The following is a 23,454-nucleotide window of genomic DNA, read 5'->3' as shown; positions in this document are numbered from 1 at the left end:
GCTGAAGATGTCCAGAGCCATTTTTGCGGTATCTTGACTGGAACTGCAAGGACAACTGAAACATAGTCATCACATAAATGACACTCCATGCTTGCCTGGTGCTTGGTGTGTAGGCCACATTCTGATGACCTGCTGTCTCACAGTTGATTTTCTCTGCGCTGTTGTCTGACTGTCGCTATACTCCCAGGACCTTCCTACTGTAGACTTTATTGTATCTGAGGCAAAAGATGAGGGCAACTGCAGCAGTGGGTCGCAGCTATGTCTCAGCACGAGAGTGAGATGAGTGACCCAGCCATGTGTTGGTGGTGGTAGCGGTAGCAGCAGCAGCAGCAGCACTGTGCTCCCAGGGCCACCACAGCTCGGAGAGATGAAGGTCACTGTCGACTGGAGTTTGCATGAACAGGATAAGCTGCTGGATTTGACTAATCTGAGACAGCTTCAGGGGCAGAGGGAGACACCTGAAAGGCACCTATGCACTCTGACCTCTGCAACACTGTGTAAACACACACACACACACACACACACACACACACACACACACACACACACACACACACACACACACACACACACACACACACACACACACACACACACACACACACACACACACACACACACACACACACACACACACACACACACACACACACACACACACACACACACAGACTGACTCACTCACTCACTCAATCTCTCCATTACTGCAGTGTGTTGATAAAAACAGGCCGGTGTTAAAACGTATTCCAGACTTGATGTGCTGAAATAATCTTGATTGTGCACACAATATCACTTCAACCACAGGAAATAGTCAAAAACAAATGTTATTTAATGTTTGGCCCAAATACATGCCTACAGTCTTATCAGGCATTTACAACAACATGAATTAATGTTCTAGGCCATGGCCCTGTGTCTAGACTGTCATGGATTACAAAAGTTAAAACATGAGTGACCACATTAATGCGATTCTTAGGCATCTGAAATGGCATGCCTAGTACCTCTGGTACCATCACGTTGGTGTGGTTGGCAAAATTAAGCACATTATGTCACACATACAGGTATGCTTCTTGGCACACCTGTTCTGTACATTTGCTTGCCAATGCAAATGTAATAAGCCAACCATGTTGCAGCTACTCAATGTAGCCTAGATGCATTGTCAAGCATGGACAAGAGGTTCAGGTTATGTGTGCAGACCACGCCAACAGAAGTCTAAATGGGGTTCTACTCCTGACAGTCAAACATCAAAACCTTACAGCACATGGAGAACTGGCTAATCTAAGGTGGACAGTTCAGCGCTGAAAAACCATTAGTCATCAAATATCACTTTCTTTTGTGACCTTCAGATATGAATTCAACACGAATGCATGATTCATTATGCCACTGTGTCTACACAACAGTTGCTGGTGAAACAGCCATCAGCTATGCAGCCTGGGCTTGAGGGAGAATAGTATTGTATCAAAACCATGTCCATTTCGATCTACTCTGGTGATATAACTGTGGATTTGCTATAGGGTGAATCTAATGGAGTTATCGAGACTTGTCGATAACAGAGTGTAAGGACACTTCACACCAAGCCTTCTGTCCTTCAGCCATGCCTGATCCAATCTAGCAAATGAGCAAAGGACACTTCACCTGCCCACTGCCAGGGATTTGTAGTCCAAATATGCTCTGCCTATAATTCCGGAATCCCTACAACAGCTTGATGGACACTTGGTTGGCAGTTGTCTGACCATCCAGGATACTAACGGTTAAACATAAAAGAATGAAGTGGCTAGTGCTTGGAAAGAATAAACTTTACAGTTTGCTAGTATTGACTTTCTTTTTATTAATAAGAACAACAGAGATCAGGGGATTTTTTTTTAAACATTGTTTGTTTTTTATTGAATTTCTTTTTCTCAACATCCAAATTGTCCAATTCTAAAAAGTGACAGCACAAAAAGATGTCCATCTTTGATTCTACAGCAGACACAAACATCTGACTCACACCTGACTGAGGCCTGAGTCTGTTCCGACCTGTGTCTATGCATTTGTGTATGTATGTGTGTGTGTATGCATGTGTGCATCTGGAGAGAGCAACACAGCTGAGACATAGTCTCAGGCAGGAATGACCTTTTCTGATATACATCCGTTTGCTAACCATAAACGTATATTTTGTCACGTTATATTCATCCCATACATTTTGCGTGTCTTTAAGGCATCAGCCATTTTGTACCCTATGCACATAAACCTATATATACAAAAACAGAAGAGAACAAAATGACATTTGCTTCCCACGGTGACATCCATAGCTGTGATGGGACGGAGCGATAGCAAACTCTGGGCATGTATATTTCTTTCCATCATTAATAAATACAGTAGTAATTTTTTTTCAAAGATCCCACATCTGTTGCAAAGGACAGATGTCGAAGCACCAAAAAGGTCTTCCAAAGGAGTCTACAGAGAGGCTGGGGAAAGCCAAACCTGACTCTCTGCACCATAGATGAAAAGGACGGGACCACGCTAACAATGGGGTGGGCAGGGGGGTGGAGCACATAACAATGCGCGTGGGTGTGTGTGTGTGTGTTTTTGCAGGGTATTCATGTGGAGGGAGGGTGCATTGGTGGCTTTAAGACATGACATGGCTTCACACCGAACAGCTTTTGAGAGTGAGAGCCTTTTTTGATTCATTCTGCACCTTTTTTTTTTTTACTTGTAACAAGTAAAACGAATACCAAGCATATTCACAGAAAAAAAAAAAAAAAACCCTGATATTTCCCCTCCCTCAACCCCCACCCCTCTTTCTCTCTTTCTGTTAGACAGTGACGGCACGCGCACAAAAATCACATTTCAACAAGATGATACAAATCATGCCGACGCACCCAGAAGCTGGGTGCACATTATCAGGCAAGCTAATGCTAACCGCCACTAATGCTATTGACATATCCAAAATTCCCAAGGCTACATCTTTACTTTTCAAACTTTAATATATTATTATTTTTTTATTGATAAAGAAACTACACAAGAAGCAGCATTCCACACACAAATAGTGAATAATAATATTAATACAATAATAATAATGATAATAATAATAATAATATGTATTATAGCAATACATTTTAGTTTATCATTTTTTTTTTTTTTTTGGTGCATTTCTTTCAAGTTCTTGAGAATTTTGCAGGCTGAGTGAGGTCCTACTGGCAATGAGTTGGGAAGAGGATGACTAACTACATTCAGATATGGAGTCTCTTCTCTCCTCTCACTCCCTGGCTCATCCGTATCCCCGCGTGTCCTCCATTTTACACACTGCCAAAACTAAGGGGAGGAACAGCAAACGAGGAGCCATTTCCTGTTCTACCCTCACAGGCACTCCAAAGGGGCCTTAACCCACCAACGACTCTTACACTCCAGCAGCATCATCTACTGCACCCCAACAAGGCTTTCCTTTTCCCATTATATAAACTTTTTTTTTTTTAAATTAAGTCTCCTAAGTCTCCGTTTTTCAGCTATTTGCATTTTTTTTGTTTGTTAGAGAGGACTTTTGTAATATATCCTTTGTGTACAAGAACAAAAAAATGTAGGAAACGTTTGATATCAACAAAACCGATCAAATGTTTTTCATTCTAAATAGCACTGTGTTCTAGGTCTAGATGTACACAAATATTCCAAGTATAAAACAGCTCTAACGCCAAATAGATTCACAATGCTGTGTGCAAAATAAGTTTCACATAAAAACCTCACAACTGGAACAACAAACAAAACTACTAAGGCAATTCCTACTTAAATATCCATATATATATATATATATATGTATATATATGAATTTACTTTTATATATATATATTTGTTTTTTTAAAGTATTTTTGATCAAATATAAATACTTTGATATAGATATATCTTCTCTTTCTCTCTGTTGAACTATTTACATAAAAATGACTGTATCTTGCAGAAATAACAAACGAGCAGTCTGGGCAGGACAGAAAGAGTGGTGCTGCAGTGCAGTACTGTACAGCTTTGAGGACAGACAGACACACATACACAAACACACACACACACACACACACACACACACACGCACAGTGACATTGAGCCTCAGCAACCGACAAAGTTAAGGACAAAGTTAAGTCAGCGGTCCCCTTTGTGTTGTTGGGTGACCTCTGGGTGAATTCTGTCGATTCCTGCATCCCCATGCATTTACTGTAATCTATCACACTACATACAACCATTCACCCCCCCACCCCATCCCATCCCACACACACACACACACAAGCAGGCATGTCCTCACCCACCATGATAGTTGCGTTATTTTGACTGCTCCCTCTTCAGTCTGATGTGGAATGTGCTTTTAAGATTGCTTTAGTCTTTCCCTTCTCTTTCTCTATCCATTGGATAGATGACATGAAAAAAAAAAAAAAACACACACACTCACACAACACACACAAACGTCACTGTCTTTAGAAGGAGAGAAAGAGATGGAGCACCCTGATAAAAATGTTCAAGCCCTATTCCAAATCCTCCCGCACCCCCTCCAAAAAATGCTCTTTTACAATCTCATGCTGCACACAGTTCTCAATAAACAAAATGCCTTCTCTATAAAAAATTTCAACAGCGGGAGTGTGTGTAAAAGCGTTGGGTTAGGCAACATTAAATATAATAAATTATGATAATTTGTTTGAAATCATCAAAAGAACCACTGATAAATCATAAAGAGGCTAAAACAGGCCTGCTATCTCTCGGCAGTTCAAAGTACACGTCACCTGAACTGGGGATCCACCTCAAGAAAAACACCTGGTTGGTGGGTGTGTATTGCTGCAGCACTGCTGCCATGGAAACACCAATCTAGTGGTTGAAGGAGGCGATGACATCACACTTGGTGCTTAGAGTCTATAAACTCCCATGGGAGAGGTGTGGGGGGGGGGCAAGGGACAGTGCAGGTAGATCATTTTTAAGACTAGCTAAAAACACTAAGTCCCAGTGCATTACTACAATAGCTGCAGTCCCTTTGCAGAGACGAGAACATAAAAACAAAATGGGGGACGAAGAGTAAATAACAAGAAGAAATGAAAATAAACAAAAACCAACAACAAATGCACAGCTCTTGACCCGGACAAGGCCTTCCCGTACTCTATCGTTTTTTTTTAAGTGCAAAATCCCATCCTCTGATAGGTCAGCTGCGGGTCAGGTGACCCAGCCCTGTGTGTGCCGCACCTGCAGCTGGGGGACGATGGGATGGGAAGTTGGGGGGTTTGGAGGGGTCAGCACAGGCAGGGGAGGAGTGCGAGGATGGAGAGGAGGCGGTCAGGAAGTTAGTGCTGGCTGAAGCCGAGAGGCTCAGAAGTGGCCCCTCACACACTGACAGGCAGACAGGCAGTGAGTGAAGGGAACGATCACATTCTCTGGCTGAGGTATGGTTTTTTTTGTTTGTTTGTTTGTTTGTTTGTTTGTTTGTTTGCATTTTTTTTTTTGGTTTGTTTGTTTGTCTGAGAGGAGATGAGGTGACTGAATCTGTGTGTATGTGTATTGGGGGGGAAAGGGGGGGGGGCAGAGGAGAAAGTGAACAGGAATGGATGCCAACTGAAGCCCTGCCTGTTAAGGACAGGTGGCAGGGGGTTGGCTACGGGGGCAGGGAGCGGAGAGATTCTTACAAGCTGACTGGCTGGCAAACAACACAGGAGTAGCTGAATCTTCAAAACCGGCTCTGCTCTCGACCAGGAGGAGCTAGCTGCTAGCGGTCAAGACCTCTGGCTGGGACGGAGGTGATAAGGTCCCACATAAACACACGAGACTGACTGTGTGCTCTGGCTCTAATGGTGACGGGTGGCAGCGAGTTGTGCTAGGCATGTGGGCATGTGGGCATGTGGGCAGGGGAGGGGGGGGGGCACCTTGGACTGATTGACAGGTTGTTGGCATTGGCAGCAGCTGTAAGGGCTGAGTGAAGCTGAGCAAGTGAAGTGCATGAGGCGGCGTACAGGAGTAGGGAGTAGGGAGCGGGCCTTCAGGGGTTAGGTGTGTTTATGTGTGTGTGTATATGTGTGTGTGCGCGAATGGGCAGAGGAGATTGGGTGGTAAGGGGAGATGGGGGGGGGGGGGGCATCAGAGATGCTCTGACACGCCCCCTAAAGGCTGCCCAGCACAGGGCTCTTGGGGCTGTTCTCCTGAGGGGTTGCCAGGCGGCGCAGGCTGGCGCTGGAGTAGCCCTCGTCGCTGCCGCTGCTGCGCCAGCTGGCCCGCTCGTCCCAGTCGCTCACGCTGGAGCTGCTCCACTCCAGGTCGCCCAGCAGGCAGTCAGTGCCCTCCACATCGACGTCCACGTCCACATCTACGTCCACGTCCACATCGAGCTCCTCTGTAACACACACACACACACACACACACACGCAAAGAAGTTAACAAACATGTACAAAAAAAACAAGCATTACCTTCTAATCAAGGGAACTCAAATATTCTGCCATTATTTAACAAACATCATGTATTAGGTGTGATTTTAGGTCGTCATTTTAGTTTAATTGCATTGGCTTTGTGTCAATGGCTGATATCGCAAAGGCCAAAAGATTGTACTTGCACAGTGCAAGTTTACTCTATATACACTAAACTATGCTGGCAGCTTAAGTATTCCTAGAATTTTGAGCGGTTCTGATGAAATGCATCCAGAAAAGTAGGCTAAAGGGCCAGACCAGACCAGGGTTTTTTCACAACAGAAATTTCATCAACAGAGCACTTGGGATTTCATATTTGTTATCCTTACAATAAAAAACCTTACAACAGAAATAAATCACAGGCAGCCGGCCATACTTAGGGGAGGAATTCAGTGCATGACTGAAACTCGGCTGACAATAAAACGGGTAACTCAACTATGTGGCCCTTCTCACTGTGGCCTCTGTGACATTATTTGAACAGGAAAAATACTGTGCACGTCTCAGAAGTAGATTGAAGTGTAGTTATGGCAGAATAAAAGCAGAGCTGCAAAATGACAGAGAATGGCAAAGTCAACACATAAACCAGTGCAGCCTTAAGAGCAACTCCCAGTTATTTCAGTTTCAGTTCGATCCAGAACACTAGACGTCTGATAACGTTTAAGAGGACAGTAGCACACAGCGCTGCACTGCGATTAGCCTGTGCTAAGTTAAAGGTTAAACTCGGGGGGGGGACATGTGCGCATGTCTTTAGCCTTATCAGTGGCTCATTTGTCTGAGCTGACGACAATAATCACGCTGCCTCGCTAAACTATATCACTGTGTGCCTTGTCTGATATGACCGAGCTGATAGGATAGTGCTGTCCATGTTCATGCAAATGAATGAATGGACATTTGTGTCCAGATGTATACGTGTGTGTGTGTGTGTGTGTGTGTGTGTGTGTGTGTGTGTGTTTACCCTGGTCTGAGTCTCTTTTTCCTAAGGAAATGGTGGAGCCCACGTTGCCTGTACGTTTTTGTATAAGTATGTTTGTATACATTACTCCGTGAGTGTGTTTGTGTCTGTGTGTATTTGGTAAGAGTCTGTTATAAACAAACTGACAGCGGCGCCCGCGCTGTCTGTACATTAATGTCTATGGCTGTGTGTACGTGTGCGTCTGAGCGTGTGTGTGTGCGTGTGTGTGTGTGTATGTATGGGTGCTTTGTGCATTGTTTATGCTTGGTCTGTGTGATCCCTCCCTGTCTGAAGACCATGCAGCCGCTGGTGTCTGCACATTTCTCTGTGTGTGTGTGTGTGTGTGTGTGTGTGTGTGTGTGTGTGTGTGTGTGTGTTTACCCTGGTCTGAGTCTGATTTGTCTGAGGAGACGGTGGAGCCCGTGCTGTCCATGCGCGTGCGCTCCACCCCCAGCTGCTCCAGCCGGCGTCTCAGGTGCCGCTGCTCCCTCTGCAGGTGCTCGATGGAGTGCTGCGCCTTCCGCTCGCCCTCCTCCAACCGCTACACACACACACACACACACACACACACACACACACACACAAAACACACACACACAAAACACACACACATATGAAAAGCAGAACACACCCACCCACGCAAGCACAAACAGGTGAATGCGGTATAAGCCTGATTCAGAAAATGACCATCAAAGGGATTGGGCTAAGGCTTTGAGTAATGTTTAAAAAGCAATCTCTGCAACACAAGCATACATCAGGTAAACAGACTTTTCCCACCCACTGACACATACAGCTTTTTATTGCGGCCTTGATCTACAAACAGGCCCCTTGACAGGCTCGCACTTGTAAGCACACACAATTTAACACACCTTTATGTGTTCCTTGGCCTTCATCAGCAGGCTGAGAGTGGTGTGCCTGTTGGTGTCTGGTCCCAGAGGTACGAGTGATTTTAAGCGTTCCAAACACAGCCGTAAGTGTGCCCGCCTGCGACAGAGACAGAGACAGAGTAGCTGAGTTCAAATGGTTACCTCGCCGACATACAGACAGACAGACAAGCAACATTTAAATGAACACTCCAGACAGACAGACAGACAGACAGACAGACCGACCACAACACTCTCACAGACAACAGTATACCCTAAAGGGTCTCTTAACCTTCTTCCTGTGACTGATTCATTCAGTTAGATGTATTACTTGCACATAAATACAGGTTTATCTTAATGGTGTTTTTCTATTGCCCTTTTGGATGGTAGTAAAGCACCAGACACAAGAACATGTCCAGACATGAACAGTACGGACAGTACATGTCCATGCATATGGACGCTGATTGAGGGAGAGGTTCACGTCAGACGCTTCCATTTTTGTTTCTATTTGTGGCACCACTCTATGGCTCTATGCTTCTACCTTTTAACCTATCTCCCCCCCCCCTCTCTCTCTCTCTCTCTTTCTCCTCATCTTCTCTCCTGTGTGCCCAGTGTCTCTCTCTCTGTCAGTGCTGTCTATGCTGACGGTTTTGGCAGCTGCTAGGGGTGTGGTGGGTGGCAGTAATCACATGACGCCTGTTACGCAACCGCCTCAAAGTACAGCACTGGTGCCACTGTATACGCACGGAGGCGGGGGGGTCACCGCCTCTCGCTTTTAGTGCCTGAGAGCGTGTGTGCGTGTATGCATGCTCGTATGTGCAGGTGTGTGTGTGTGTGTGTGTGTGTGTGTGTGTGTGTGTGTGTGTGTGTGTGTGTGTGTGTGTGTGTGTGTGTGTGTGTGTGTGTGTGTGTGTGTGTGTGTGTGTGTGTGTGCGCACTCCATGCAGAACAAACAGTAGTTTCGCTCTCTATATGAATCATAACACTGAAGAGTGGCTCAGAGCATTGTGCTTCGGGAGAGATTTAAAGCCAGTTTGATGTTTTTGTGTGCAAATACTAAATTATATGTGTCTTCCAAGGGAGTGTTTGGCATCGGTATGACGAACAGTGAACAGTGAATTGATACCAATCATGTATGAAAATGGAGTTTTACTTGGGTACAAATTGGCACTTGGGCTATTCTTGAGTTCAATCTCCTGCTGACTCTACACTATGCTCAGGTGACACGTCCAATTCAAGGCCGGTCAAGATTACAGGACAACAGCACAAAGAAAGGTGGCTCTCAACACTAGATATAAATGAAGGTGAGCGTGTATGTGTGTGTGTGTGTGTGTGTGTTAATATGAAACTGCGTGAGAAAGCCAGACTGATGAGTTTGGGAGTTGGCTGGCAATAAAGGTCAACAGACCTGGAGGATACACATAAACACACACACACGCTATTCTCTGTCCCTTGTTCACTCACTTCCTCTCCCTCTCCATCTCACACACACACACACACAAATTTGGTCACAGCCTCTTGTTCACAAGCACGCACACACACACACACACTACTGTCACTCACTCAATCCTGACCCTCATTCAAAGGCACGCAAACACACTCCAAGAGCAATGTAACGAAGAGCAAGGGGCGAAGGTTTCCACCCCGTCCTCCCCTGTCTTGCTTTCCACTGGTGTGTCCAAAGGGCACCAGACAGGCTTTACATAACTTTACTGCTGACAACTTCACTGCGCGGCTGATATCACCGGGCTTAGGGAGCCTAGTGTTTGTTAAACACAGAAAAACTGCAGGCTGTCCCATCCGCCCACAGACACACGCGACTACAGCATGTCTAGCACACACAGATCAGAGACAGAATGAGAGGGGGGAGAGACAGACAGACAGACAGGGGAAATGGGTGGGATGCGCCATTTATCATGGACGTTGATTCTCTGCTCTGAGCCCCATCATTCTTTATGTAGATCAGTGAGGATCGAGGCCAGAGGAGCGAGGGAGGACGTATAAACTTAACATGAGAGGCACCTAGACAGAGACAAGGAAAATGGGTGGGATGCGCCATTTATCATGGACGTTGATTCTCTGCTCTGAGCAAAGAGAAATGGGTAACAAAATGTTCCCATACAGTAAACAAGTCTCAACATATCCAGCCATACTGGAGGTAAAATCAATTTGGGATGGCCATCACTGATGACACTGAAATGTAACTACCAATCAAACATTGGTGGCTATACTCTCAAGCCAGCTTTGCAAAAAATGGGCCACCACAACAGAATTTGATCTGGACTATGGCTATACATTCTTGGGGTGCAGTCTCCCTTCGTCACCTGCCCTCTGTCACTTTGACTTCTGGATAATTGCCTTGACCCCTAGAAATGAGAGTAAGCTAGGCAAGGCCTGCGGGCCCGGCGGGGTCCGGTTACGACCAACACCAACCCAACATGTCTTGTCTGGTCCCTGGTGACTAAAAGCATCCACGCAGACTGGGCTTCTGGTTGGGTTTTTTTTTTTTTAGACCAAATATACATAATGCATCGAGTTATTAGACAGGGCCTGGGGCTCATTATGCTGCATCGAAAACAAGCAGAGAATGACGTCTCAAATTCTGTCTGAAGTCTTTGGAATGTTCAAACCTCCGTCTGGCTGCTGCACGTGTTCAGTCCTTTTAGTCAAACCCCACTACGTCCATTGCTCTTGTAATGAAGTTGGCAACACGCTGCTGTAGCATTTGAATAATGACCAGCTAGGCATGTGGCATTTTGAGTCGAGGCTGAAACATGCAGGAGAGTGGATCTCCTGTGGCAGAACTGAGCACCTGTACACAAGGCTCTTGGGTGTAAAAACTCCTTCCCTTAACACTGTGCACGGTCGGGCCATAGAAACGAATGTCTTAACCTTAACGTCTGCCGTGTTAATGAGCCTGAGCTTTCGTGCTCGTCGGGGGGACCCCTCGTGGGGGACGAGTGAAGCAGAGCATGAAGGTCTGATATGCAATTACTAGAGGTGCATGAATATCAGTGGTCGATGCATTATTCACTGAACAATACTGTTAGATATTTATAAAAGTGGAGAGTCAAGCTAGAGCCAAGTAGAAAGAGGACTGGCACAAGATTCAGGCGGAAAAGCAGCACATGTAGTGCTGTTTTGTAGAATCGGAACACACAGGTTGTACTGTAAATGGCTGAAATAGCCTCCCAGGGCTGTGTGCCGCTGAGGCTGAATGATTGTGACACAGCGGTGACCATCCGCATTTACAGTGAACGGGGTAGGGAGTCTCTGATTGCTAAGAAATTGGGTTGTTGGTGTTTAATTGCCTCTCAACTCAATCTGTATTAATGTATCAACCAATTAAAAGTTTCAAATTGAACTGTACTAGTGAACAATTTTCAGAGTCCAACTAGGTTCATTTTAACAACAGCTTTCGGTGGAGCTTAATCATAATTTCAGCTCTATGAAATTGCCCATCACAGAAGGCAAAAAAGGTGGAATTCACGCATTTACATGTCATTTTGCAGCTGATAAAACCACATTTATACTTGTTTAAAAAGACAATTTGTGAGGATGTGCAGGCAAGTTAAGTGTAAGGTCTTCTATTATTTCTTACGCAGCGTAATCTCCTATAAGACAGTAAGTACAACTACGTACACTTGGTACACATGCATTCTTGGTTATATGTAAAAGGGGAAATCTGGTGACTTTTCACATAGATCTCCGCCTCTCCAGGTCACCGAGTACTGTTGGTTTTGCCTTGCTCACGTTGCTGCTGCCAGCAGTTAAAGCAGCCAGGCAGCTTCAGCGCTACACTCATGGGGGCATATTCCTGAGCCCCCCCATGTTCAGCGCTACACTCATGGGGGCATATTCCTGAGCCCCCATGTTCAGCGCTACACTCATGGGGGCATATTCCTGAGCCCCCATGTTTAGCGCTACACTCATGGGGGCATATTCCTGAGCCCCCATGTTCAGCGCTACACTCATGGGGGCATATTCCTGAGCCCCCATGTTCAGCGCTACACTCATGGGGGCATATTCCTGAGCCCCCCCATGTTCAGCGCTACACTCATGGGGGCATATTCCTGAGCCCCCATGTTCAGCGCTACACTCATGGGGGCATATTCCTGAGCCCCCCCATGTTCAGCGCTACACTCATGGGGGCATATTCCTGAGCCCCCCCATGTTCAGCGCTACACTCATGGGGGCATATTCCTGAGCCCCCATGTTCAGCGCTACACTCATGGGGGCATATTCCTGAGCCCCCATGTTCGCTTCATGCCCCCAGAGTGTAGCGCTGTAGCTGCCTGGCTGCAGCAACTTCAGCTAAATAAAAGACGATTGTTTTTGTTCTTCGTCGGATCTCCCCTTGAATAACTTTGTGTTCTTTAAATGGTGAATCCAAATGACACAGAACATTTATAGGTTACTCACATCCTTTAGTTTAGCAGTGACCTTTCCAATTCAAAGCAGGACTACTCATTTGTTACATTAAATAAATAAATGCAGGGCTCCATATGTGACCTTCACTACACATAACATGGACAGCAACTTTTTTTACTAGTGAAGGCCATAGAGAACTGGTCAAGGGCAGGCCATAGAGAACTGGTCAACTGTAATTATCTGCATAGAAATTTCACATTGGTGCACTCCACTGGTGCATTTCATATTCAAACTATGCTCGAAACTGGGTGCATAGCAATTTGTCACAGTCTTCTGAAAAGCTCCATGTCAAACAGCTGATGTAACGTGTGTGCAAGCAGGGATGTAAAAGTCCGGCTTCAGAAAGCAAGAGTCCTGCCGTGGATTGGTTCTACCTGTGTGATTAACGCAGGTGATTTCACTACTGTAATTTCCCAACTATTAGCCGTAGCGTACACATTTATTTTACAAAATGTCTTCAGCTATGAGGTTAATACACAGGGACAGTTAATATGGTATTAATATGGTTTTGTTTCTTTTAACTTGCATAAAACACTGCCCTCCGGCTTATACACAATGTGGTTTATACGTGGGAAATTACTGTAGTTAGCTGATCTATTGAACTGAAGAGCCGGAGTTTTACACCTCTGTGTGCAAGAGCGTGTGCAATCCACCATTTCATTTGTGCGGATTTGAGTTCAGGCCCTTGTTTTTGATTTGGTCTCCCGCACACTCCATTACGGTGTGATGGGGGAAGACGACAGAGTCGTGACAAAGAGACATAAAAGCCTGAATAAATGTGCAACAGGGGAGGGCAGGGCATTGGGGTCTAAGTCACTTCGGGCGCTCCGGCTGGCAGACAGGCGGGCAGCAGCAGCAGATGGATAGGGGGAGGCATCACTGAGCCTTTTGATGGCTGGCAAAGGAAGATGACAGGAGGGCAGCGTGTAAAGCTAGCTGCCATGCATTGTTAGTATAACTGTGTGCATGTGTGTGTGTGTGTGTGTGTGTGTGTGTGTGTCCGCGTGTGTGTGTAAGCATGCTGTGCCTGTGTGAAAACTATCTGCACAAATACATGCAACTGTGTACTTGTATTGGCCCGGGTGTCCTGTAAATTTGCACATGTGTGACAGTGTGTAGCCATGCATGTCGGTGCGTAAGTGGGTCTGTGTGTGTGTGTGTGTGTGTGTGTGTGTGTGTGTGTGTGTGTGGGGGGGTGGTGTGTGTGGCATGGAAGATCCTGTGTGCAAGGGCTCCAGACACACTCTGCCGAGCTGCTGCTAGCATGTATTATTCAGGCTGTCTGCTGGCTGAGCCCAGCTGAGCAGGGCTACACATGGGCCAAGAGAGTCAGATCGGCTCAAGGAGGAGAGGGGATGAGAGGAGAGGAGAGGAACAGAGGAGAGGGACAGAGGAGAGGTAGAGGAGGGGTAGAGGAGAGGGACAGAGGAGAGGAAAGAAGAGGAAAAAAGAGGGACAGAGTAGTGGAACAGAGGAGAGAAGAGAACTTGAACAGAGGAGGGGAATGGAACAGAGGAGAGGAGAGGAACAGAGGAGAGGAACAGAGGAGAGGAACAGAGGAGAGGAACAGAGGAGAGGAAAGGGACAAAGGAGAGGAGTGGAAAAGAGGAGAGCAACAGAGGGGGGACAGCCCTGATCATTAGTGCTGCCACTGCTACTGCCATAAATGGAACAAAAAAGTGCTGCAAAAAAAAAACCCACCGTCGCCGTCACCATTCACGCCAAGACACTCGGCTAATACAACCCTTCCTCTTCACCACCATCATCAATATCATTCACCTGTTGTACACTCATTCCTTAAAATCACTCCCTCATCACAATTTGATGAATGTTTTTGATCATATTATTAAGAGTAACAGGGAGATGAGGCAGCAAAACTGTCATTTTACATTACAGAATGTTCATTAACTTTTCATTCTGTCCGAATCAACCCTCTACATACAATCCATAACACAGTTTTTAATGATGCCACAGCCACACACACAGCCACACACACAGACACACACAGACACACACAGACACACACAGACACACACAGACACACACACACAGACACGGTTGTGTCCTACCTGTTCTTCTCCATCTCATTGTGTGTCGATCTGTGGGGAGAGAGAGGGAGAGGGAAGGACAGAGAGCAGAGCAGAGGTTAGAATCTCACTAAGGTGAATGAATCAGAGCCTGCTAAAGCCTGCATGCTACAGATTAATTCAAATACTCAATTGTCCCCCCCTGGTTCTTCAGTGGACTGTAGGATGAGCGAAGAGGTGAAAAAGTACAACATGTACATGTGTGTACACATGTGTGCATTACAGACTGCTCTAACAAACACGTGTGTGAGTCCATGTGTGGGAGTTCAGACAGAAGAGACCTGCCTGTTTAGAGGGATAGAGAGTAAGAGTGTGTGTGTGTGTGTGTGTGTATTAGGTGCCACCGAGGGCAGTTGGAGCTGGGATGTGAGTGTGTGGGAGTGGAGACGGAGGAGGCTCAGCGCGGAGCGAGGGAGCGTTAAATGAGCGAGGCGCAGAGAGACGGTCGGTCAGGGGTATTTTTAAGAAGAAATGAAGAGGGCACTCAGCCATGCCTGCAAACACACACTCACTCACATCTCACTCTCTTTTTCTCTCTATCTATCTCGCAATCACACCCACCCACCCACATACACACTCTTCGAAATTTCCTTTTCATACATGCCACCCCCCCTCCCATCACACACACACAAAATGTTTGTTCGGATTTGCGGTTCAGATGAAGCTTAAATAAACTATTATTAAATAGCACAGTCATGGTTTACGTGCTACATGCAGAGTGGGGGCTCTAAAAATAAAACCAGGATGACATTCAAGTAGACGGCTACAGCCGTAGTAAAGTAGGTACTGGACTGGTCTGTCTATTTGAAAAAGGAAACATCTGAATTCTAAACATCTCTTTCAACATCTACACAATGTTGATATCTCATCCCTCATATGCATATGAACATGTACTGTGTGCATACTGTGCGGTAACCAACAAACAAACGTTCATCTCCATAACATATACAGTCCCTCACTTCCTCTCTTTACAGCTCCCTTTTATGCACACATGTACTTTCTATACCTTCCCCCTCTTTTTCACACACACACATATGCACAGGGACCCAGGGGGTAAACTTAGCAACAGTAACTAAAAACACAGCACAGAGATGGCTTGGCTACAAGGTAGCTGTGAGGCACGTAGTACGTCTACGACTATGCCTGCCTGGCCACCACCCCAGAATGAACATGGTGTTTGGGGTGTGTTAGGAGGAGGTGCACATAAGAGGAGGAATGGTAACAGAGATACGGAAGGGCTGCTCGTTTATAGTAAAAATCATTATCACGATTATTTTGAGATCACGATTATTAAGTAAACGTGATTACTCACAATTTTGGAACTATCAAAATCTAAATTTTACATTTTTAAATTGAATTTTAAATATAATCCAGCAGGAAAAACAACAACTCAAGTCAAAAGGAGAGTATTGTTATGATACTGAATGTAGATTAAATTTTGATTATGTTATTTTCATAATTGTTAGAAGTCATAATCACAATTAATTGATTAATTCGATTAATTGCACAGAGATACGGTCTGAATCCTCCACAATAAGGAGTGAGCTTTTTCACGGTCTCTCAACCTTACAGCCAGGGTAAAGACTTCTGCACATCACTGCAGCAAGCAACCCAGACACCTTTCAACAAAGGAAAAGAATGGCGCAGCAAAGTTGACCAAGAGACCCTCCACTCTCCATCCCTCCACACCTCCATCTGACACCCTCTCTCTCTCTCTCTCTCTCTCTCTCTCCCTCCAGCCTGTCCAGTGACCCCCACTCCAAAAATACCCGACCTCTGGGCTCTAGCGCTGGACTCGTGTCATCGCCCGGTCCGCTCGCAGATAAATCACCCTGGCCCCACGAACAGGGGGCAACATGCCCCCATAGGAACCCCGCACAGAGGCCAGTGGGCCTGGCTTACTGGTTCAGCAGTGGCGACATGAAGGTAAATATGCATTTGGGGGGGGGGGGGTGGAGTGAGTGAGTGAGTGAGCAACAGGTTTGCCATGTGGCTGCGGAATGCAAAGAGAGACTGAGGGGCCCCGTCCAGTCCGTGGTCTCCTGCTCCGGTTGGGTTGACGTGTGTCTCCAACCGGAGACATAGAAGGGGAGGGGACGGGGACACCAGTGACACAACAGGCCAGATGACTACGTTCATTAGAGGACCACTGCTCCCCCTCCCTAATACTCCAGAGCCCAGTTCAAAATATCAACACAACAGTATGCCACAATGATAAGCATTATGCAAATAAAGAAAACCTTATTTTCCCACCATCTTGTATCTTATCATTTTATTTTTTACCATATGTCCATATTATATGCTCTGTACCATGTTCGAAGTAATTTACTCGAGATTCACTCTAGCTTCATACAAGTTCAGTGTTTTTATTTACTACTTTCAGTGTATGTACATGCAACTTGCAGTGAAATGCTTGCCTGCCAGATAGGCTAGACAGACTGCAAGTGTTTGTGCAAGGGTGTGTGTGTACATACTGCATTGATAGGGGATAGGTATTTTGCTACATACAAATCCATGAAGTATGTGCATATGCTCTATGTATCTATGTATCTATCTATCTATCTACCTGTGTGTGTGTGTGTGTGTGTGTGTTCTAACCTATAACTACAACATATCGATGCCCACAGACATAAGTGGCATTTGTAGTGCTGCCTGCGCCTGTGAATTCTAGTGGTAGATCAAGGTACTGCAGATGAGAATTAAATGGAATTAAACGAGTCGTGTGTGTGACGATCAAGGGTCATTTAAGATATCCTTTTTGGGGTCCTTGGCTAAATCCTTACTTAGGATACATTTGACCTGGAGGAGAAGTTCCACTGAGAAAAATCTTGTGTTTGTGTGCAGAACTGTGTCTGTTTAATCCTGTCAGCTAGATTCCTGGGTATTGGAAACAGCCCACCCCCTTCACTCTATCCTAAATAAATAATAATTTAATAATAATAATAATAAAAATCCTGAAATTCCTATTAGCATTGGGGACAAGGCCTTCCACAGCTGCGGAATGGTAAGCAACCCTGAGAGTAGAAATGGTCATATTAGCTCGCCACACAGTCATGTGTGTACAGGGATTAAAGGAGGAAGGAGTCTCAGGATGCAGCCCTGGGGAACGCCTGTGTGAAGGCGAGAGCTGATGAAGCGCATCCCTCAGCCATCACCACTGGAAGTATGCAAGTCAACGCAATCATCTTCAATTCTCACCTTTCTGTGCTGTTCTGTAACATCAGCATGGGGTAGGGAAAGCAATAATGTGTGTAAATACACTGACAAAATCTGTGATGTCTTGGTTGATCAGGGGAGTACAGTCCCTCAGATCTGGGTACCATTTTACTGGTTCAGATATTGCCTGATATGCCCAAGTCATTAGACTATTTGTCATGGGGGATCATCTTCTTCAACACACCATTTTGAACTGGAGCTCTACCCAGTGGGGGGTTTTGAAACAAGTAGCCTAGTCTTTGCATATCTAGTGTGACGGCGACCTTTTCATACGAGATTCAAATGAGACTTTGACATCTTTCAATGTGTCAACAACAAAGTACTGGTGTACGACACCTGAATATACTAACGGAACAGGAAAGCCAGGATCAAATAGAACAGCTGGTCTGTGGCATTGAAAAAGTCAGCTCAGTATGTGATGTGATATGCCATAAAAGTAGATTTTGGACATAGTGTGTCCACCACGTAGATCAATATCACACAACACTTCTTAGATTCTGGGATGTATATTATGTTATTGCTAGCTGCCAAGAAATCATCGTCATAGTCATTTCTGCAAAGTAAGAAATTGGACAGTTCTATTTTTACTGGACTATGTGAACAGGGTAATGAGATCTTTCACATAGAACAGCAATGTTGCATATATTATTCTTTCATATGTAGGCTACACCTACAGCTTCAGCCCAATCAGTGCTCTCAGTGCAGATGTGTATTGGATCCCCACAGTTAAATGGGATTTTATGAGACCTTCTTTGACTGCATGCCTGACTGTATACACCGGCTAGAAACGAAGGAAACAGAAGAAGGAGAAGGAGGAGGAGGAGGAGGAGGACTTCATCTCAATAATGAAGGAGCTGGAGCGTTGGTGGCTGCCTGGGTCTGCCGGAGGAGAGCAGAGGAGAGGGGGAAGGGATTGGGAAAGCACTACAACTAACACACATCCCGATTCCCTTCCCCCACCAGCCACGGGGAGACAAAACCAGCTAGTACTGCAGGCTCTTGTGCAGCAGCTACCAGTAACCTGTCTTCCATTGGGGTTGCCCTACATATTACACAAAGGTCTACAAACGAAATGCTGCGGATAAGATCCCCCAATTACAAGAAAGTCCATCATAGGCTAACCATGCACAACAACGTGCATGTGGGCATGAATGATGGACATCAACCTACTGGTTAAGATTGTGGGCCAAAGAACAGTGCTAGTGAACATGTATTGATAAGACACAATATCTGGCGACAATTTATTTCAACATGAAGTCGTTAACGTGAACAAATGACTGCACTGTAATCCTTATGTGATGAATGGGTAGATTTTTTCATGACACTGAAGCTTTACTAGGCTAACGCCACATTCATTTTGAAGAGAGCTGCCTTTAGAGGGAGAACTGGTGCCATGTCACTCTATGCAGGGAATGCTGGTCAGAATGCTGATAATTACAAACCGTGACAGAGCTGGGGTCTGCAACACGTGCAGAGTATTACTGTTAAGACAGCGAAGCACACGTGAACTCAACTTGAGCCAGTTCAGTGGCTCTTCACTAAAGGTCAGAAACGAAGTCCCAAACATATCTGTGAACTCTCAAAGACAAACTGGGCAAAATCTGATAAAGGGCATGATTATGATGTTGGCTTTCAGACCAAGAACGACATCAAGAACAACCCAAACTGGATACACTCAAAAAGACAGAGGAGGGTACCTTGCGTACTCTCCAGACATAAATAGAGTCGACCTCCTCCTTCACCCTGGTTTAGGTTTAATATCCAGTTATCTAGAGTTACAGGGCACAGACACCCTGACACAGATTATGATGGTGGCTGCTTTCACAGCTAGGTATCTTCCTAATCTGGATAACAGCCGACAACACTGTCCTTTGAGGCACATACACTCTTGAGAGGCCTTCACTGGCAATAAGCTCTCTGAAGTCATCCTGACACTTTGGGTTTGCGATACTTTTCTTGCAAATGCTATTTTTCTGTAGCAGGGATAGTGCAGCTCACTGTAACTCACTGCTCATCAAAATATAGGTCACAATAATACAAAAGCATGCCAGTACTTTGGTGGTAAAATGTGTAAACAATATTAGGAATACAGTTATTTTCAGCTGTGCTTACTAACTCACACATGAAACATGATAATGATTTACAAAGTCCAAGCTTTCTGGAGTCCTGCCCTAGCAAGCAGACCAATAAACATACAAATCAAGCCCATGGAGGGTGCCATGCTGCCTGTACAGATCCACCATTACAGGATGCTTGTTAGAAAGGACATTATGTTTAAATCATGCACTGCAAAAACAAAGCGTGGCGCGTATCAGGGACGTAGGTGTTGCCAGCTGAGCCTCACATCTTGTATGAACATGTTGTATGATACTCTGTCACTGTGGTGCACTGAGGGGGGAGGAGGAGAATTTCCAAAGAAACCCCCGGCCTGTCATTGCATAATTAGGTCAAAGTACCTGCTGCTGGAGTTTTTCTTGCTTTTATTTTTCCGCTTTAGATTGTCCCTTTCTTTGTTGCTGGTGAAGGGTAACATAGAGGCATAACCATGTTCTGCTTCTGCAAAGGAAAACAGCAGGGTGGAAAGCGGCATTAGACTCTGATGGCTTTGCATTGTGCACTGAACACATGAACTCTACCTGCAATTCAAATGCAAAACTACTCAAAGGTTCACTCTTGCTAGATACTGTTAATAACACGTTTTTAAGGGAAAATATGGTTCAGAGTCAATGATGTCATATGAACTCGAGTAAACCCGCTAGCCAGCCAAACCACAACAGATTGAAGGGAGGGGGATGCGCTAGGACAGTCTCGTTCAGGAAAAAATAAACAGAGGTGGCAACAGGATTTGAACATGAATAACTAAGGAAAGCATTATAAATCTATATTTCTCTATTATAATTATTACAAGTACATCACTCAGACAGTCTTATGCATTGGGAAAAGATTTGAGAGCTGAGCAAAACAACATGTTAGAATCCCCTGCAGAAAAACACGTTAGTCGGTTGATGGTGGATGTAATGCTGGTAGCCTCTGCTCAGGGGGTGTATTCTAAACACTGTTATTACAAGCTAAAGCTGGATGGTTTAAAAGGTTTGAAACAGATAAAAGAGCAGGGCAGTCTAACATTAATCTTCTTTTGAGTGACACGAGTCGTTTCATGGCTGGCAGACATGCAGTTTATCTGAGCTGTTCTGTCCATCATTTTGAGATCAACATGAGCAATAATCAAACACACAACATGCACATAACATGCAAAATGTCTGTAAGTTACTGTACCTCTCTCTCTGCGATCAAGGTATTCTGCAGCTTCGATCAACATCTGCACCATTCCAATCGCCGCCATTTTCAACAATAACACCGATAAAATGACAATCCGGGTCAGAATTGAGAAAACAACTGTGCTTTTTCTCCACTCTGTTTCCGCTTGGAGGGGATTACAAATAAAATGTTTCTATTATTTCTGCCACACAGTGACAAGTGATAGATATGTAAGCTTCGAGATACAGTCTCAAGCCTACCAAGCAGGGTTTTCAATGTGTTGCTTCAGCTTATAAAAAAAAAGCACGGTCAAATTAAGTAGCTAATAAGCTAGCTGATTCGCTTCCTCAAGAGCTTCTGCTGGTTTGAAGTGATTGCTACGGGAATGCCCTTGTTAACTGATCAAATTCCCATTCCACTATTATTCCTGACAGTGTTGCCAAGACCTAACCACTGCACTATTATGTTAGCTCTTTAAGTGGAAATTTGGCGATTTGGAAGATAAAAAAAGACGACGACAAGCTTATGTGCCTGGAAAAAAAGGAAATGCTGAAGATCCAAGTTGAATCTATTTTGAATATTTGTTCCAAAGTAACTTCCTTGAAGTAGTTTTAGTAGTCTTTGCTCCCTATCGTTAGACTTAAACCGTTTCAACTGCCATAAGCTGGCTCTTCTCAGCTAGGTAGCCTAGGAGAACTGTCAAATGAGTAACGTTAGCTGGTAACAGCCTGCTAGCAAGCAACCTATTCTTGACAGGTTCCTTCGACTGAGTGGTTAGCAAGCTAGCCGGCTAGGTAGCCAATCACTCAGGCAGTTCAGTAAACAAGATATTCCCAGGCAGAAACGGCTGGTAACCTCTAAATGGTTCTGTTCGTGTTTTCAGACTTAATTGTCAATGAAATAAAAGTAAAACGATTATCGAAGAATGCTAGGATAGCGAGGCAATGTTAGCTGTCTCTGAAATATCGAATGTATCTAGCTAATGTACGCGATAATTTTCGCAGTGTTGATGACAACCAGTCAGCTGAAGTTTAAACAGCTCTATTTAGCATTCACACTATTGATGTTGGCAGTTTTTACAGTCATGTATTGGACGTTACCTAGAAATTGGTCGCAGATGCGTAGCTAGTTAGTCACCGTTAGCTAGCTGGTAGAATGGTGAAAATAAGATTCGTTTCTTATTGTAACTTCAGGAGGAAAACTGTAACGTTAACTTGAAAAGCTAACTAGCTATCCTGGCTGGTATAAAATCGCACGCAAGACTTCGAACGTGTTACATTCTTTTTGGTCTCGAGCTGCACAGGCTGATAAGAGGCGACCTGCAACCAAGCAAGCGGTTTGTTTATCAAAAAATGGTAAGCTTCTCAACACAGACTGCCTACACTGTCGACCGGTTGCAGAAATGCAAGCTAGAAGCTCTGTGTGGACTGAACTACGATTGGTGCAGTGGCAGTCAGACGCCCCACAATTGGCCAAACCCACTGCCAGTTAATCTAATTATGTTGGAGAAGTGGCCCAATCGGTGTCGTACAAATGGGAAACCATAACAGTACTTCGGCTCGTCATGTTCATGAGAACACGTCGACTGACTCGAAGCTGGCGAGCAATCGAATTTGTGAGAATGAAATAACGACCTAAATATTCACAATTATTTTATCAATTTATTTCAACTTCTAGTTTGATTAATGGAAGACTTAACTGTATACAACTAGGGATTGGCTAATAAAAGCAACACCCATAAAGTTGTCCAGGGCCACGCCCCCCTCCATGCTTTTCTGTTTGGCTGATTTTCCCCCTACACTTTCTAAGCTCAGCGACAGGTCAAATTGGCATGCATGCTATGTAAGTGTTACTTTTTCCTTTATGCATATAATTATACCCAATTCTAGAGTAGTCCAGAACTGATGTTGATCAGGCCTCCATAGTTGATGCTACAGGCTTTCATTTCCTCCCAACAAGTGCCTTATGGCCAATTTACCTCAGTGGGCCGGTCTGCATTACAGACCGGCATTATGTACATTATGTAGATGTGCTGGTTAGTTGATAGCAGCGATTTTGTTGAGGAGACTGAACTCACTGGTCTGCTGAGGAATTGAATTGCACCAAGTACTTCAATATGATATAATAACTCATGATCATTGTGTATTATATTATGTCTAATCTGAGCAGTGTTAGGTTCATGGATTGAAATGTTTTCTTTTAGAGAGGTTGAACTTGGTAGCCTATTAAACCAAACAATAATGTGTTGGAATCAG

At 44.8% G+C, this 23,454-nt stretch overlaps 1 protein-coding gene across 1 annotated transcript; it reads right to left on the bottom strand.

The window, feature by feature from the left end:
* Positions 1–1,641: 1,641 nt before the first annotated feature.
* mxd1 (MAX dimerization protein 1) lies at positions 1,642–22,587 on the bottom strand. The gene is made up of 7 exons (XM_062543126.1): positions 22,300–22,587; positions 21,218–21,364; positions 20,398–20,497; positions 14,708–14,737; positions 8,214–8,328; positions 7,726–7,885; positions 1,642–6,322 (listed from the first exon to the last, which is right to left on the bottom strand). Exons 2-7 carry the CDS (start codon positions 21,282–21,284, stop codon positions 6,093–6,095), a joined length of 702 nt encoding a protein of 233 aa, XP_062399110.1. The 5' UTR covers positions 21,285–21,364; positions 22,300–22,587; the 3' UTR covers positions 1,642–6,092.
* Positions 22,588–23,454: the final 867 nt, after the last annotated feature.

This window comes from Sardina pilchardus, chromosome 8 (genome assembly GCF_963854185.1).
Source record: "Sardina pilchardus chromosome 8, fSarPil1.1, whole genome shotgun sequence".
NCBI lineage: Eukaryota > Metazoa > Chordata > Actinopteri > Clupeiformes > Clupeidae > Sardina > Sardina pilchardus.
Note: the sequence above shows the minus strand (reverse complement) of the source record. Positions and strands in the feature narration are given on the sequence as shown.